The 13,474-nt window shown below is 46.9% G+C and overlaps 2 protein-coding genes across 8 annotated transcripts in view; one reads left to right on the top strand and one right to left on the bottom strand.

The window, feature by feature from the left end:
* CA12 (carbonic anhydrase 12) overlaps positions 1–9,173 on the top strand; it is a 51,570-nt gene extending 42,397 nt beyond the window's left edge. The window contains exons 10-12 of one of the 4 annotated variants that reach the window (XM_029952893.1): positions 4,952–4,984; positions 5,867–5,939; positions 6,635–9,173. In XM_029952893.1, coding sequence (XP_029808753.1) covers positions 4,952–4,984; positions 5,867–5,939; positions 6,635–6,716 — 188 coding nt within the window. In that variant the 3' untranslated portion in view covers positions 6,717–9,173. Of the gene's footprint in view, positions 1–4,951; positions 4,985–5,851; positions 5,940–6,634 lie in introns of all 4 variants that reach the window. The other 3 variants (XM_029952892.1, XM_029952895.1, XM_029952894.1) reach the window with 3 other exon arrangements.
* The window catches only part of APH1B (aph-1 homolog B, gamma-secretase subunit), an 83,148-nt gene that overhangs the window by 22,006 nt on the left and 47,668 nt on the right, over positions 1–13,474 (bottom strand). Inside the window, exons 8-9 of one of the 4 annotated variants that reach the window (XR_003913706.1) lie at positions 5,743–6,006; positions 1,770–3,292 (exon numbers count right to left, since the gene is read on the bottom strand). The exons of 2 other annotated variants lie outside the window; for them this stretch is intronic. The gene's annotated coding sequence lies outside the window, so the exon portion shown is untranslated. Of the gene's footprint in view, positions 1–1,769; positions 6,007–13,474 lie in introns of those variants that run through there. One more of the 4 variants, XM_029952904.1, reaches the window with a different exon arrangement.

Below are 13,474 nucleotides of genomic sequence, written 5' to 3'. Positions count from 1 at the left end.
GGATATAGGGGGCTGAACAGTCAGGAGTGATGGTCAGATGCGCTAAGAAGTCCCTAGTCCCTTTCTCTAGTGCAATTCAACACACCACGTTTCTTGAGCACACCCCAAGCTGAGCATTATGGAGAACAAAAATCCCACTGTGGATGTTGTCTTGCTCCTTAAAAACAAGCCTCTGGCACCAAGCAGACCAGGTGGGAAGTCAGAAAGCTGGACCCACCCTTGGTGAGGCGGCCGCAGCCGTCTTTCCAGCATTTTCCCCCCTGGCACCCATCCACACCCTGCAGGGTCTCCCTTAGCAGGCTACTCCTTTAACATGTGCACACGATTTACTTTTGCACACAACTCCCTTTGCTGGCGATGCCCCTCAGCTTTCCACCTGGAAAATTCTTTCAAGACCCAACTCTAATATCATGCCAAAATCTTCTGTTCCCTTCAGGGGATTTACGGTCTTCAGTACGGCTGGAACAACCGTTCATCTCTGTCATGGTTGTTAGCACAGCAGAGGACAATGATTTACTGCCATCCATACAGAAAAAAAACCCCCAAAAAACAGAATAAGCATGTCTAGATTATCCACACACCCCAAGACCCTAAGGCAGGGACTCACTTTCGTGGCAGGCACTGTGCCTGGTGCTCATTACACGTTTGAAAGAATATGACCGACCCCCCCGTCTCCCTTGCCCTCCGCTCCCCAGGGTCTTCTCTGCAGACTGATTTTAACAGAAGCCTGGCCAGTTGTCACCTTTTAGTTTCAAGTCTTCTTGCTTTGTTTTCAGTTTGACAACAGGCATTCAGATTAATCCATTTGTTTTAAGAAGCCTTAAAGATCAGAACTTAGCTGTCAAGTTTCAAAGTCCTAGGAGAGAGTTGCCTAGGGATGTTGTCAGGCTTTTTCTGTTGCTCTGGCCCAAAAGGAGTAAGAGGCCCCCGTGCCAACACCTTCCATTCCTTCAGCACAGACAGCCTGAGCCTGGCCACTGAAGGGAGCGGAGAGCACGAAACCCCCAGTGCTGCCATGGTAACCCACGCCGACCACCCCGGGACTTAGGCCCCTCAGAGCAAAGCTGGCTTTCTGTCCCGGACCTGCAATCCTGCAACCTGGCGGGCAAAGCCCTCGGTCCCTATCATGGTTGTAGAAAACCAGCACATTAGGTAATCTGGTGGCATCTTTTTGGCAGATCTGTAGAAATTATTTCTTTTTGGGGCTCCATAGTGTCAATAAGAAAAGTCCCCCAGTAAAATACGTTCTCCAAAGATAGTTCTGTTCTATAGTCACTGAGGACATCTTCCTTGCTTTTCTCACCAAAGCATCATCCAAAGAAAGGATTAGCATTTCAGTTACTTCAATCTGTGACCTGTATTAAGCATAATAATAAGAGCTTTTATCATCCCCAACTGGATTTTATGTGTTTGAACTATCAAATCCCTGCTAAACCAAAGCTCTTCTGGTCTCTAAGAGACTGCTAAAGAGACATACACATATGTATACACGTGTATGTAACTATATAAGATGTCACCAAAACAGTCCGTACTTTATAATATTTTTTTAATGTTTATTTATTTTGAGAGAGAGAACGAGCGTGAGGGAGGGAGGGGCCGAGAGAGTGGGAGAGAGAGAATCCCAAGCAGGCCCGAGCTCTCAGCACAGAGCCCGATGTGGGCTTTTAACTCACAAACTGTGAGATCATGACCAGAGCTGAAATCAAGAGTTGGATGCTCAACCAACTGAGCCACCCAGGCACCCCTAAAATAATATTTTGAAAGGAGAATGATTGTATTCCTTTTTATTTAAAATTCTGTTTGAATAAACAGAATTGCACATAGATCTCGAAAATGCTAGAGTTGTTCCAGGAACGGCAAGCTGTGTGAATGAGGGGCTTGTTCCTTCTGCTGGGCTTTTCTGTGCCTGCACTTGAGGCTTCAGAAGACCTCACAAGCAGTTAAGCAGCATCCCTCGGTCCAGCAAGATCCCAGTGGAAGATCCAGCTCCTGAGCCAGCGAGAACAGGTAGCAGTGCCCCTGTGGCAACCAGAGTGTCTGCCTTCTCCAGGATCTGTACCTTCCTGGGGGAGGCATGTGACAACCAAATTCTTCTGTATCTGTGTGATTTCCCTCTGTGTCATACTGCCCTATCTTTGCTCACCTGACCCGTGCTGGGGCACTTTAGAGAGAGCAGGGAGCTCTCCCGCATCCGTATGGCATGCACCCTCTTAACCAGCCAGCTCAGAAGCCCCTTCATTGTGTTCTCATGTAGCTCTCGCGGGCCATCCCTGTCAACCAGCCTGTCTCTGTTTCTCCTATCTCACTGTTCTTCAGTAGGACCTCCCTGTGTTATTCACCACTTAGAAACCAAACCATTTGTTTGTTTAATCTGCAGATGAATTTCTCTGCCTGTGTCCCTCCCGCCATCATCTGTGTTCCCTACTCTCTACACCGTCCCACAGGCTCTGCTCGATGCAGGCGTTGGCTTCTCTGGGCTCTGCTTCTTCAGTTGCCCCAAGAGCTATCCCTGTGCCGCCAGAGTCTCCCTGACTTTCCTTCTCCCGTTGATTAGCAGATACTTTAGCATCTACCTCCAAGGGTCCCCAAGCTCCGTGGACTTTATTGGGCTCTGCAGAGAAGTCCTGCGTCTTGGGTGGTTGGGGCTGGCTCAACTGGCAGGGGGCAGCATCCTGACAACATCTTCCTTCCCTGGGCTCCCTTGGGAGTAGAATTCTTGTGAGGTGACCCCCTCACTGCCATTCCTCTTCCATAGTGGCCTGTGCTCTTCACGTGCTTAGTCAAGCTGCTTTGTTTTTGCTGCATCGAAGTCTTGGCTGAGAAGCATCTGTCCCAGGCTCTGGGGCTTTCCTTGTCTTTGTGGTGGCTTGCTTATTTCATTGTTTCCACAGAAAGGCAACTTAGGCCCTCAGAAGTGGTCATCCAGGAGCAAGGAACGGTGGTTAGAACCCTGGGTTAAATTAGGCTGTTGTTTATAGGGCCTAATACAGCTAAGGGCAGCCAGATTTCCCTCCAGAAATCTTGGGCCATAGCTCTTGAGAAGTCTCATCTCTGGCGGCCTTGCTTCTGTAGACTTGGCTCTGTCTCCCAAGCTCCCTGGGGGCACCTCCTACAGCCTGGAGTGGGGCTGCTCAGCTGTCCGAGGCCCTGTGTGGCTCTCGGGATATTTGAGGTGACTGTGAAAGCAACAACTTTTAGAAACTGCTCAGTCTGGGCGGCTTAGCCAGTGGTTAGGCTTACTAGTAATGGTCTTATGTGGCTGGAACTAGTTTGCTACCACGAACATCTGGAGCTTTAGGAACAAAGAACAAAAGTGTATTTCATCAAAAGGCTTAGAAAAGAAACCATGACTAAGTTGGGGGTTTGGCTGTTGTTTTTAAGATCTTCGAGGCCTTGGTTGCCTCTAGGTAGCTTAAAAAATCCAGAATACCAAGTTACAGCGTGCAGAGGCCAGAGGCTGTCCAGAGAGCAGAGCATATGCTGTACAGACACTGGACACTCCTCAGAAGAGACTCCTGTCCGGAGTGTCTCCCTAAGCCACAGACGGGTCCTTGTATTCAGGTTAGAAGAAGGGACCTGGAGCAGGAAATCAGGCCACAGGGGTCGCTCTCTTTCTGCCACTTGGGAGGCCATGGGCTGTTGACAATGGCCAGCAAGAGCCAAGAGAACAGGCCACCCTGTACTTTGTGGATCGCTCCTCTCTAGACCTGCTCTGCTTATTCTGACAGCAGCCTGGGGCTGCCCGGGGAGGCCAGACCAGAGACTCCTAGAGGCCAGCCTTGGATGAGGGAGGCTGCAGGCTCCATGTGAAACTGGGAAGAGGGCAGTAGGGGAAAAAAACACAGGGCTGAGGGCTCCAGGGGAATCAACCAGACTCTGGCCACATACCAGGAAAACAGGGTGAACAAAAAAGCCCTCATTCTGCAGTCTCAGGTTGGTTCCCCAGGGTATCAAGTGCTCCCAAGTGTGAGTCCCTGGCCCTCTGCTGCTGACATCTCACAACTGGCCAGGGCTCTCCCAAGGTCTGAGTCTCAGAGTGGGCTTTCCTGAGTGTCATGCTGGGTGGCCACTACTGAGTACAACTCTGGCTTCCAATGCAAACTGGAACCAGCACCCAAACGACACAGACACATATGTGCTTGAAGTTTCTGGTAAGGTCAGAAAACCACCAGACAAGAGGGCATATGTAACAGAGACTTTCTTTAGATGGGGGACCTAATTGGGAGAATGCAGAGTAGTTCTAAGAACCTGGAAGGAGCATGTAAAGGTAACACAGGGGGGTTTCATGACTGGGCACCTTTGTCTTACTCAAGAGGATGGGCTCATCTGTGACCCTCCCCCAGGGAGGTCCCTACGAGGCTGACTAGGATTTTACTTCAGAGAGCTGGGCACTATTTCAGCCCTACTGAAGACTCCTAACTTACTCCAAAAGGAACTCACTAAGAGAAGTCACAATCTTCTGGTTCCATATCAGAGAAGGGAGACTAGTGTTGAGGGAGGGGTTTCTCCAGTTTGCCCAGTGTGGCCAAAGCAAACACAGAACCACATCCTGATAACAAGACTGGATAGGGATGGGGCAGAGGTCTAGTCACAGGCTCTGACAAAGCCCTGCCAGTCCCAGCCAGCCAGAACCTGGAAGACTCCTTACAGGTGAAGAGGGGTAGGTACCCAAGCAGCAGATAATAGAGCCCCAAGGAGACTCTGATCCTTACCCTTCCTCATCTTCTACTGTAGCCATGTTGTACTAAAAACTGAAGTCTTGCCCTAGCAAAGAGACTGCTGTGACCAAAACTGTGAATTCCCAAGGTGGGCAACTCTGTCTATACCTTCAGGCACCTGAGTCAAGAGAGAATACTCTCAGAAAGTCTGTATCAGCCCTGTACTTCTAACCAAATGTTCAGCACACGGTTTGACCTGGTTAATGTTCACCCTTTTCCTCTCCCCTTTGAAGTGCAAGACCTTACCTACACAGGACTGAGTCTGGGTATGTGGCCTGCTGGCCTTGCATGCTGCAGCTGGGTGACCTCTGTGATTCTTGGTGTGATCTGGGCCTGTGATACTTCCAGCCCATCCTCCCTGCTTCTCTGTGCTATTGCTCTGGTCCCTGGTCCTCTCCTTGCAGTGGGTCCTACCTTCAGGTCATTCTGTGATTCAAAGATGAATTGCCAATCAAATGCTTCCCTAATGAAAGACCAAATCACTCTATAGCATATGTACATTCAATGAGCCTATCCAAGACCTTCTGTTGCCATGGTGGAAGCCATTGCCTAAAAAAAACATGCCTGAGCCCAGTGTGGAGGTTGGGTGACTGGCTAGGTGATCTTGGCAATGGACCTCTGGTTGTCTTGGACTGTTTAGGACTGTGCAATGGGAGCTTAGGGGCAAGGCCAATAGAGGTATCCCAATGGGCCTTAAGTCCAGCAAACAAAGATAGAGTAAGTTCTTATTCTGTAGCTCAAGGTTTCTCAAAGTATGGTTCATGAACCATGTACATCAGCATCAGCTAGAGCTGTTTGGTAAAAATGCAGATTGCTGGGCCCTACTGCAGACTGAATCAGTCTCTGATGGTTGGCCCCCCCAAATAAAAAGTCTACATTTAAACAAGCTCTTCAGATGATCCTGGTGCAAGTTTGAGAACCTTTAAAGAGTCACTACAGTTTGCAAATGGCTCCCCCTAAGTACTCTAGCCAGTTCTGCTGAGCCAAAGACCAGAATCTAAGAACAGAAGTGGGGAAATCACACCTTTCTGTGGCAGATTATACAGCTGTCACATGACTTCACATCCATGGGCTACCGGATGAGACGGAGGGGACGGGAGGAAGGTAATGTGTGTTCATTGCCTCTTCACCAGGCATCATCCTTTCAGTGGCCCTGGCTGGCGTTCTTGGCATCTGTGTTGTCCTGGCAGTGTCCATTTGGCTTTTCAGAAGAAAGAAGAGGTGAGCTGGTTTTGGTTCAAAATGAACCTTCTCTGTCCATGAGGACTGGTCTGTCTGGGAAGGTGGCCTGCAGAATGAAGAGCCTTTGCCACCTGTACCAACAACACTTAGCCTCCAAGTGCTGTTTCCCAAACACCGTTGCCCCCCGCATCCTCTGCATGAGATGCTAGTGATTCAGGGATCATTATGCTCAGTGCTGCAACGGCTAAGGCCTTAGACAAGCTTCTTGATTAGTGGGGGAGGTCCCACTCACCCACACACAGGCTGCAAGGCTGTCTTCTAGCATCTGTATATCTGATTTTTCTTCTCTGAACCCAATAAGAAAAATGAAGGAAAACCTGATTTATCACTCACATTAGCTATCAATGCCCTTTGCTCGTGTTTTTATTGTCATATTTGGTTTTTATAAAATCTATTTTTTCTGGCATTTGTAACAAAAGTTTCCAGAAACCCTATTATACAATCCAAGGTTTGAAGTCAGGATAGTAATGAGATCTTCTTCAAAGTGGTTTTGTATTGTCAGCTGCTAATGCTTCATTTGGGGGGCATTCCCCCCAAGAGTGACAGAACAGGGAAAGGTCCCTAAGAAAGGAATCTGACCCCTAAAATCCATCTTATTTCTTGGCCGAGTCAGGCTACTCTCTGCCTGTCTCTTCTCTTTAACTGAGACTAAATGTATGTTCTTCCTGTTCCAGTAGCAAAAAAGGTGACAACAAAGGAGTCATTTACAAACCAGCGATCAAGAAAGAGACCAAAGAGACCGAAGCCCATGCCTGAGGCCCCAGAACTCTCACGAATGTCCACGGAAGGACTTTGTTTTTGGACACTACACACTGTGGCTCCTGAGGCCCTTGAAACACCTGAGGGTTCTTTGGAGTGCAACCCACAATCACTCCAGGGCCATGGGGGGCTTCTAGGTGGGTGCCCTGTGCGACGCACGGATGGGAAAAACTCACCAAGGAAGCAGGAACATTTGAGTCTGCTTTGGCTGTGTGGACCATCAAGTTGTCTGGATTCTGGGGGCACAAGCCAAGTCACTCACTGGGGGCTGTTAGTGGTCTTGAAATACTTTTATCCAGGGATTCATTTGAGTGTGATTTCAAGGATCCTGGAAATCCTGCTTCTAGTCGAAGCTTTCAGACCTGGATGTGTACTCTCTGCTTAGGATTTGTTTTTTAGACTCAGTTTCTTTCCTCAGGGAAGGGGCTGTTGTTCTCTGATTTCCTTCTGCTATGACAAAACCTTTGGTCTGATCTTACAGTTGGGAGGAAGAATGATACAGCAAGAGTCAAGGTATCATAGACAAAACAAGAGCTATTCTTTGAAACACAGTAGGAGCATTTCCAAAGTCCTGCACTTTGGTTCAAATGCACTGAAGGGACCTGCGAAGGAGAGAATGAGAAGACACCTAAGGTCTGCAGGAACCTCACTTTGCAGTGAGAACTGAAGTCAGAAGTTGTCTATCAAGTCCTGAGAAGGACAGAATATTAAGGCCAAGCCCAACCTCCAGTCAGCAGGGCAGTTATGCTCTGTACTCTATACACTTTAAACATGATTAGGCTTTTCCTTGAAAATGTATTGTTGCTTTCTCTCTCCTACACATGAGTTCTGAGATGACCCAAACTGCTTTTGAATCTAGAGGAAACAGGCAGAAGCAAAACGATTGAAGAGCTTTGTCTCTTTTGTCCAGATTTTATTTCTGCCCCTTCCGTGGTGTCCTGAGTGCCTATCTGGAATTGGGACTTACCTACTTCTCTGATTTTGGGGACACTGAGTCACGGCTAGGTTGAAATCTATCTTTAAGCTATGAAAGCAGGGAGTTATCTGTGCAGGGTGAGGATACTATGGTATTTAGGGACCAATAATAATGGAATCTTACAAAGATTCTTCATGGTCTTCCACCCAAGTCACAGGCAGTTTCTGAAAAGAGTTAACTCCTTCCTAGATGTAAGAGCCCCATGAAGATCAGTTAGTCCCATGGCTGTGAAAGAGCCTCCAGACCAGCCTCTCATGGCCAGCACCTTGCAGTTCACAGAGAACTTTCTAATTCCTGGTCTCATTGTGACAGCACAGAATGTCCTATCAAAGCACACATTTCTTTATAACATCTTTTTCCTTCTACTCCTCCCTCTGACTCTGAGAAGTCTTCTCCCTTCTCTACTGTCATGACTTTTTGTAATGATGGCCACCCCCGTGGCTTTGTAGCTAGTCTGCTAAACAAAGTTATGAAAGACCTAATGGACACTCAGATGTGTGTGTATGAGAACTCTGACAGGTTTGGAGCCTGGGGTTGCATCCCAGCCTTGTCATTAGCATGCTTGATGCTGCTCAAATGACAGCAGGGACAGCTCTCATGACAGAGCCATGGGACTGAGGGGATGCTTTCTTGGTCTTGACCCAAAGTTGCCAATCAGAAACCAACATAAACCACTCCAGAGCCATGGGAATCTCTCCCTTGCCTTTTATGAGCAATTTTGTAAGAGAACAGAGATTATCATACCTGGCATGACAGTTGCTCAAAGAAAGGGAGATCTGGAGATCTACTGAGCCATGAAAACTAGCATTTCCCCTTCCCTATGGCTGAGAAAAGGGAGGCAGGTAGAAGGCTCCAAGAATCAACACTGTCAACTTCCATGTGAATCATTACGGGACTCCTGAGGACCCAGCAGCTTTGGAACTGGGAAGCCCTTCTCCAGGTTCTCCCTCATCCCCACCCCAGGAAGCCAGCACTGTGATGTGTGACGCTCCTCTGCCTCACACGCCCCCGGTGGAGGGCCCGGGTGCTGTGCTGGGTGCACAGCAGGTAGAGATCACAAAACGAGGCCCAGACTGGGAAAAGGACACAGGGAAGGCCCTGGCTTCTTTGCTTCTCACTAACAGGATAGCCTGAGTCTCTGTGTTCTGTTACTTTAGTACCATCTGGTAAAAATAGTAACAACTTACACTTGTTTCCTTAAGAGGCATTCTAGGATTTTCTTTCATTGACTATTAATTAATCCTAGTTCGAGTTCTAGATTCTTTTCCCCTTGCCAAACTCTCTGAAGGCCTCCTGAGCAGCGCTGGGGAGCACCAGGGTCTACAGCACCCCTCCATCCCTGTGCCACAGATGGATCATAGGCCACTGTGATGATGGTCTGTTTAGCACTTCTGTATTTATTGTAAGAATGATTGTAATGAAGACCTAAACTATAAATATGAGAAATTATAAATAAAATGTTTTTCATATCAGACTGATTTTTGGGAGGTGAGGCTAAAGCATTACTATTGGCAAAGCACTCTATAGTTCCTGGTCTATGGTGACAGGTAACTGATCGTAATGATGTCACTTGCATCCAGCTCTTAGAACCTGACTCCAAAGGAAAACACACCGATGTACTTAATCATTGTACTGAGGACAGAGGCTTATGGTGTGCTCAGTGAAGACCTAGGATCACACAGCTGCTTAGGGAGTACAGCTGGGAAGTCTAGAATAATCAGGGAAAGGCTCAGAGAGAAGTGGGTATCTGAGCTAGTCCTTATAGAATACATCACATTTGAACAAATGGATGGAAGAAGGGAGGCATTCCTAACCAAAGTGACATGAATGTAGAGAATGGGTCCTAGTAGGTACTGCACTTAGTAAGTTGGTAGCCTCTTTAGGTTACCTGTTACCTATTTTGGATTTTTTCCCCCAAAACCTGCTATCATCTTCCATATGATTTTTATCTAAATCCAGATTTGCTGCAGGAGCCGAGTGCCAGGGCTAACTCCTCCCCCTCACCCCCACTGCCTACACCCCCTTCCTGATCTCAGAGTGCAAACATTCCTGCTTTGTCTCCACTCTTCCAGATCTGGCCAGCCTGAAGACAGCAAATGCTTGAAACCTGAGTTTCTTGAATTGTCAGCTGGGCCTGGCCCCTCATATTGTAAGGAGCTATAAATTGCCTTCCATTTGGGTGTGGGGACAAGTCTTGAGACAAGAGGAAAGGAGACCTCTGGGGCTGCCTGATGGGAGGCAGAGGTGCCCACTGCACACTCTGGCATTGCCATCCATGTCCACGTTGCACACAGCCTGGCAGGAGCACATGATTCTCGATGGTCATCCGGCTCAGACTCCACTGTGACAGGGTGGGGGAGATGGTGCGGGGCCCAGACAGTGCTGGAGAGGAGAGGCCCCATGCTCTGCCTGTGCCCTTTCATTCTATAATGACTGGGCAGGGATAAGGCCACACTGCCTTGTAATATAGAATTAGTCACCATAAACAAATTACTGCAACCAGGTCAGCACACTGTTATGACTGCAGGTCAACCAGAGGCTTCAGTAAGTCTCCCACCTGTACATACTAGACTGAACGTACCTTCACTCCATCATCCCGCAACCCGGGGGAAGAGGAAACACTGCCCGTAAACCACGGCAGAGCTCGTGCTCTAGGCTAAGCTACGGTCACACGGCTCCTGCAGCTCTAGGATCTGCAGGGACAGTATGAGTCTGCCCTTTGCAGCTCCGTCATGAAAACACCTTCTTATAATAGAATTTACTATGCTTATCTCCATCGTGCCACAACCTCGTAAAGCCCCAAAGGCTAAAGACACTAGAGGCATTTGTGCCAATGATTTCTGGAAAGTCAGCAACAACCTCCTGCCTCCACTCTGCTTGGTCATATTAAACCCTGGCCTCTGTTCAGGAAGAGTCAGTCCAAAGACTGTCAACTGCAAATAGGAAAAGGAGTCGGCTCTGCTCCTGGGATGTAACCCTCACCTTACTTCAGCAAACCAAATGTGTCCCAAGGACACACTCATTGAACTTTCTCTATTCCGAAGGCTGAACTGGAGAGAAGGAATAAATTCACAGATGTGTGCATGTGCACGCGCGCACACACATACTCTATAATTCCATTTGTATAAAAATCTAAAAAAGAGCAAAATAAACTACAGTGCTAGCAGACCAGTGGTCACCTAGGGATGAAAGGGGTGGGGGGTGGAAGGCAGGGGAGGAAGAAATTACAAAGGGGTACCAGAAATTGGTGAGGTGATATGTTCATTATCCTGTTTATGGTGATGGTTTTCCGCATAGGTCAAGACTGTTGGAATTTTACACTTTAAATATGTGTCACTTACCTTACACCAATTATCCTTCAATGAAATTGAAAAACAACAACAACAAAAATACCCACACTAAGCCAAAGGGCCGTGCCCTGTCTTGGCATTTCCACTGAGAGCTTATCCTCCTGGTTACCTCTATAAAAAGCCTGGCGAGGACTGGCACCTTCCCTGGGACCCACCCTGTGGGTGGGAGCCCAGGAAGTAGTGGCTCCCTATTCACATGGCCAGGTATGACCCCTGGATATGGTAAGTCAAAGTCATTATTTCTGCTTGAGTTCACTAGTTTCAAATATTAACTTTTAATTACCTGCAATGAAGACAACGAACACAGGGCTATGGGTTCAAGGGCAGACGCAGACCTCTACAGGAATTCTGTGTCAGTGATGACAGTCTACTAGCTTCTCTGCAAGAAGCAGACTCTCCTGGTGAGGCAGGTAATATATCCAGTTTATTCGTCTGCTGAAACTAGTTTCCCAAGCTACCTAGACGTCCAACAACCGATCTCATGCACTTTAGTTTCCTTCCTTCCCAACCACCCAACATATAACCATTTGAAAAGTTTTCCTGGGGTGGCTGGTGGCTCAGTTGGTTAAGTGTCCGACTTTGGCTCAGGTCGTGACCTCACGGCTTGTGAGTTTGAGCCCCCAGTGGGACTCTGTGCTGACAGTGCACAGCCTGGAGCCTGCTTCAGCTTCTGTGTCTCCCTCTCTCTCTGTGCTGTCCCCTGCCTATGCTCTGTGTCTCTCTCTCTCTCTCAAAAATAAACATCTTTAAAAATTAAAAAGTTTTCCTAAATATGGTACAATCTTCCATGGAGAACAAGTATCCTTTGGAGCTTATCACTTTCTCTTAACCACTGGGTGAAATCTGGATTAATCTCCTGTGATACTGTGATATAATAATAAATGTGTGTCCCCAGCTCCTGGGGGATCCTAAATGTTATTCATAATAAGCCCCTTTAAGCTGTACCTAGCTTTATGCTAAAGAGGTGACGCTTGGAGGATAGGATGTTGATTGCCAGAGGAGCCAGACATGTGATTAGAGGGTTGGAATTTGCAGCCCTATCCCCTGACCTCCAGGGAAATACAGAGGATTGAGTTCAATCACCAATAGCCAATGACTTAACCAATCATAGCGATATGTAATGGGACCTCCAGAGAAACTCTAAACAAAGGGGTGCAGAGGGCTTTTACTACATGGAGGTGCTGGAAGGGTGGTATGCCCGGAGAGGGCACGGAAGCACGTGCCTCTTCCCCACACCTTGACCTACGGAACTCTCTTTATCTGGCTGTCCATCTGTATTCTTTGTAATCCTTTATAATAAGGCAGTAAATACAAGTAAATGTTTCCCTGAGTTTTGTGAGCTGTTCTAGCAAATTATCAGACCTGAGAGGGAGCCATGGAATCTCACAATTTATAGCCTGTTGGTGAGAAGTACAAGTGACAATCGGGGACTTTCACCTGGTGTTTGAAGTGGGGACAGTCTTGTGGGGTTGAGCCATTAACCTGTGGGGTCTGTACTAATTCTGGGGAGTTACTGTCAGAAATGAGTTAAATTGGAGAACACCTACTCAGTGTCCACTGAGAACCGGAGAACTGCCTGATGTGGAAAAACTCACACATTTTGTCAGAAAAGCATTTTCCTCAATCTCTCTTCTATCGTTCAAAGTAATTTCCAATTGACTTCCTTTCTCACACCTCCTTATTCAAAAGCAAAAATTTAATGAATAACTACCGTCTGCTAAGCACAGATTAAGTGATGGAGATTCAAACACGGTATAGAAAGAGTTCCTATATTCAGTGATAATTGGTATCACAGTCTCATTTTGGGAAGCAAGCAGAAACCAGTAAACATAACATATAGAAGAGTAATATGAAAAGAATACTATGTACCTATCGACAGAAGAATGGATAAACACATGGTATATCCAAAAGATGGAATGTTATTCAGTAAAAAGTTTAAACTACTGATATACACAAAAACATGGGTGAATCTCAGAAAATTATGTTGGATGAAAGAAGTCAGACAAAAAAGAGTACATTTAGTGTTATTCCATTTACATGAAATCAAAACAAGTGAAACTAATCTTGGAACTGGCAATTACCTCCGGGGAAGGTGGGGTGAAATGACCAGAAAGGAGCATGAGGAAACCATCTGGGGAAAGGCAATGTTCTATATCTTGACAGATGTGCTGCTTACCAAATAGGCATATCCATTTGTCAAAGCTCATCCAATTGTATACTTTAAATCTGTGCATTTTATTATATGTAAATTATTCCTTGATTTAAAAAAATATATATGCTACGGGGTAACAGTGGAGAAAGCCATTTGTTTTGCGTCTAATCAGAAAGGGCTTCACCAAGGGTAATATTTGAGGAGGACCTTGAAGGAGGAATAGGATGCTTTCTGGTTGGAACTGAAAACAATAGCAAAAATGTGGAAGTGTGCAAGT

The sequence above is a fragment of the Suricata suricatta genome, chromosome 9, assembly GCF_006229205.1.
Source record: "Suricata suricatta isolate VVHF042 chromosome 9, meerkat_22Aug2017_6uvM2_HiC, whole genome shotgun sequence".
Classification (NCBI taxonomy): domain Eukaryota; kingdom Metazoa; phylum Chordata; class Mammalia; order Carnivora; family Herpestidae; genus Suricata; species Suricata suricatta.
This window is presented reverse-complemented; position numbering and strand designations above follow the sequence as displayed.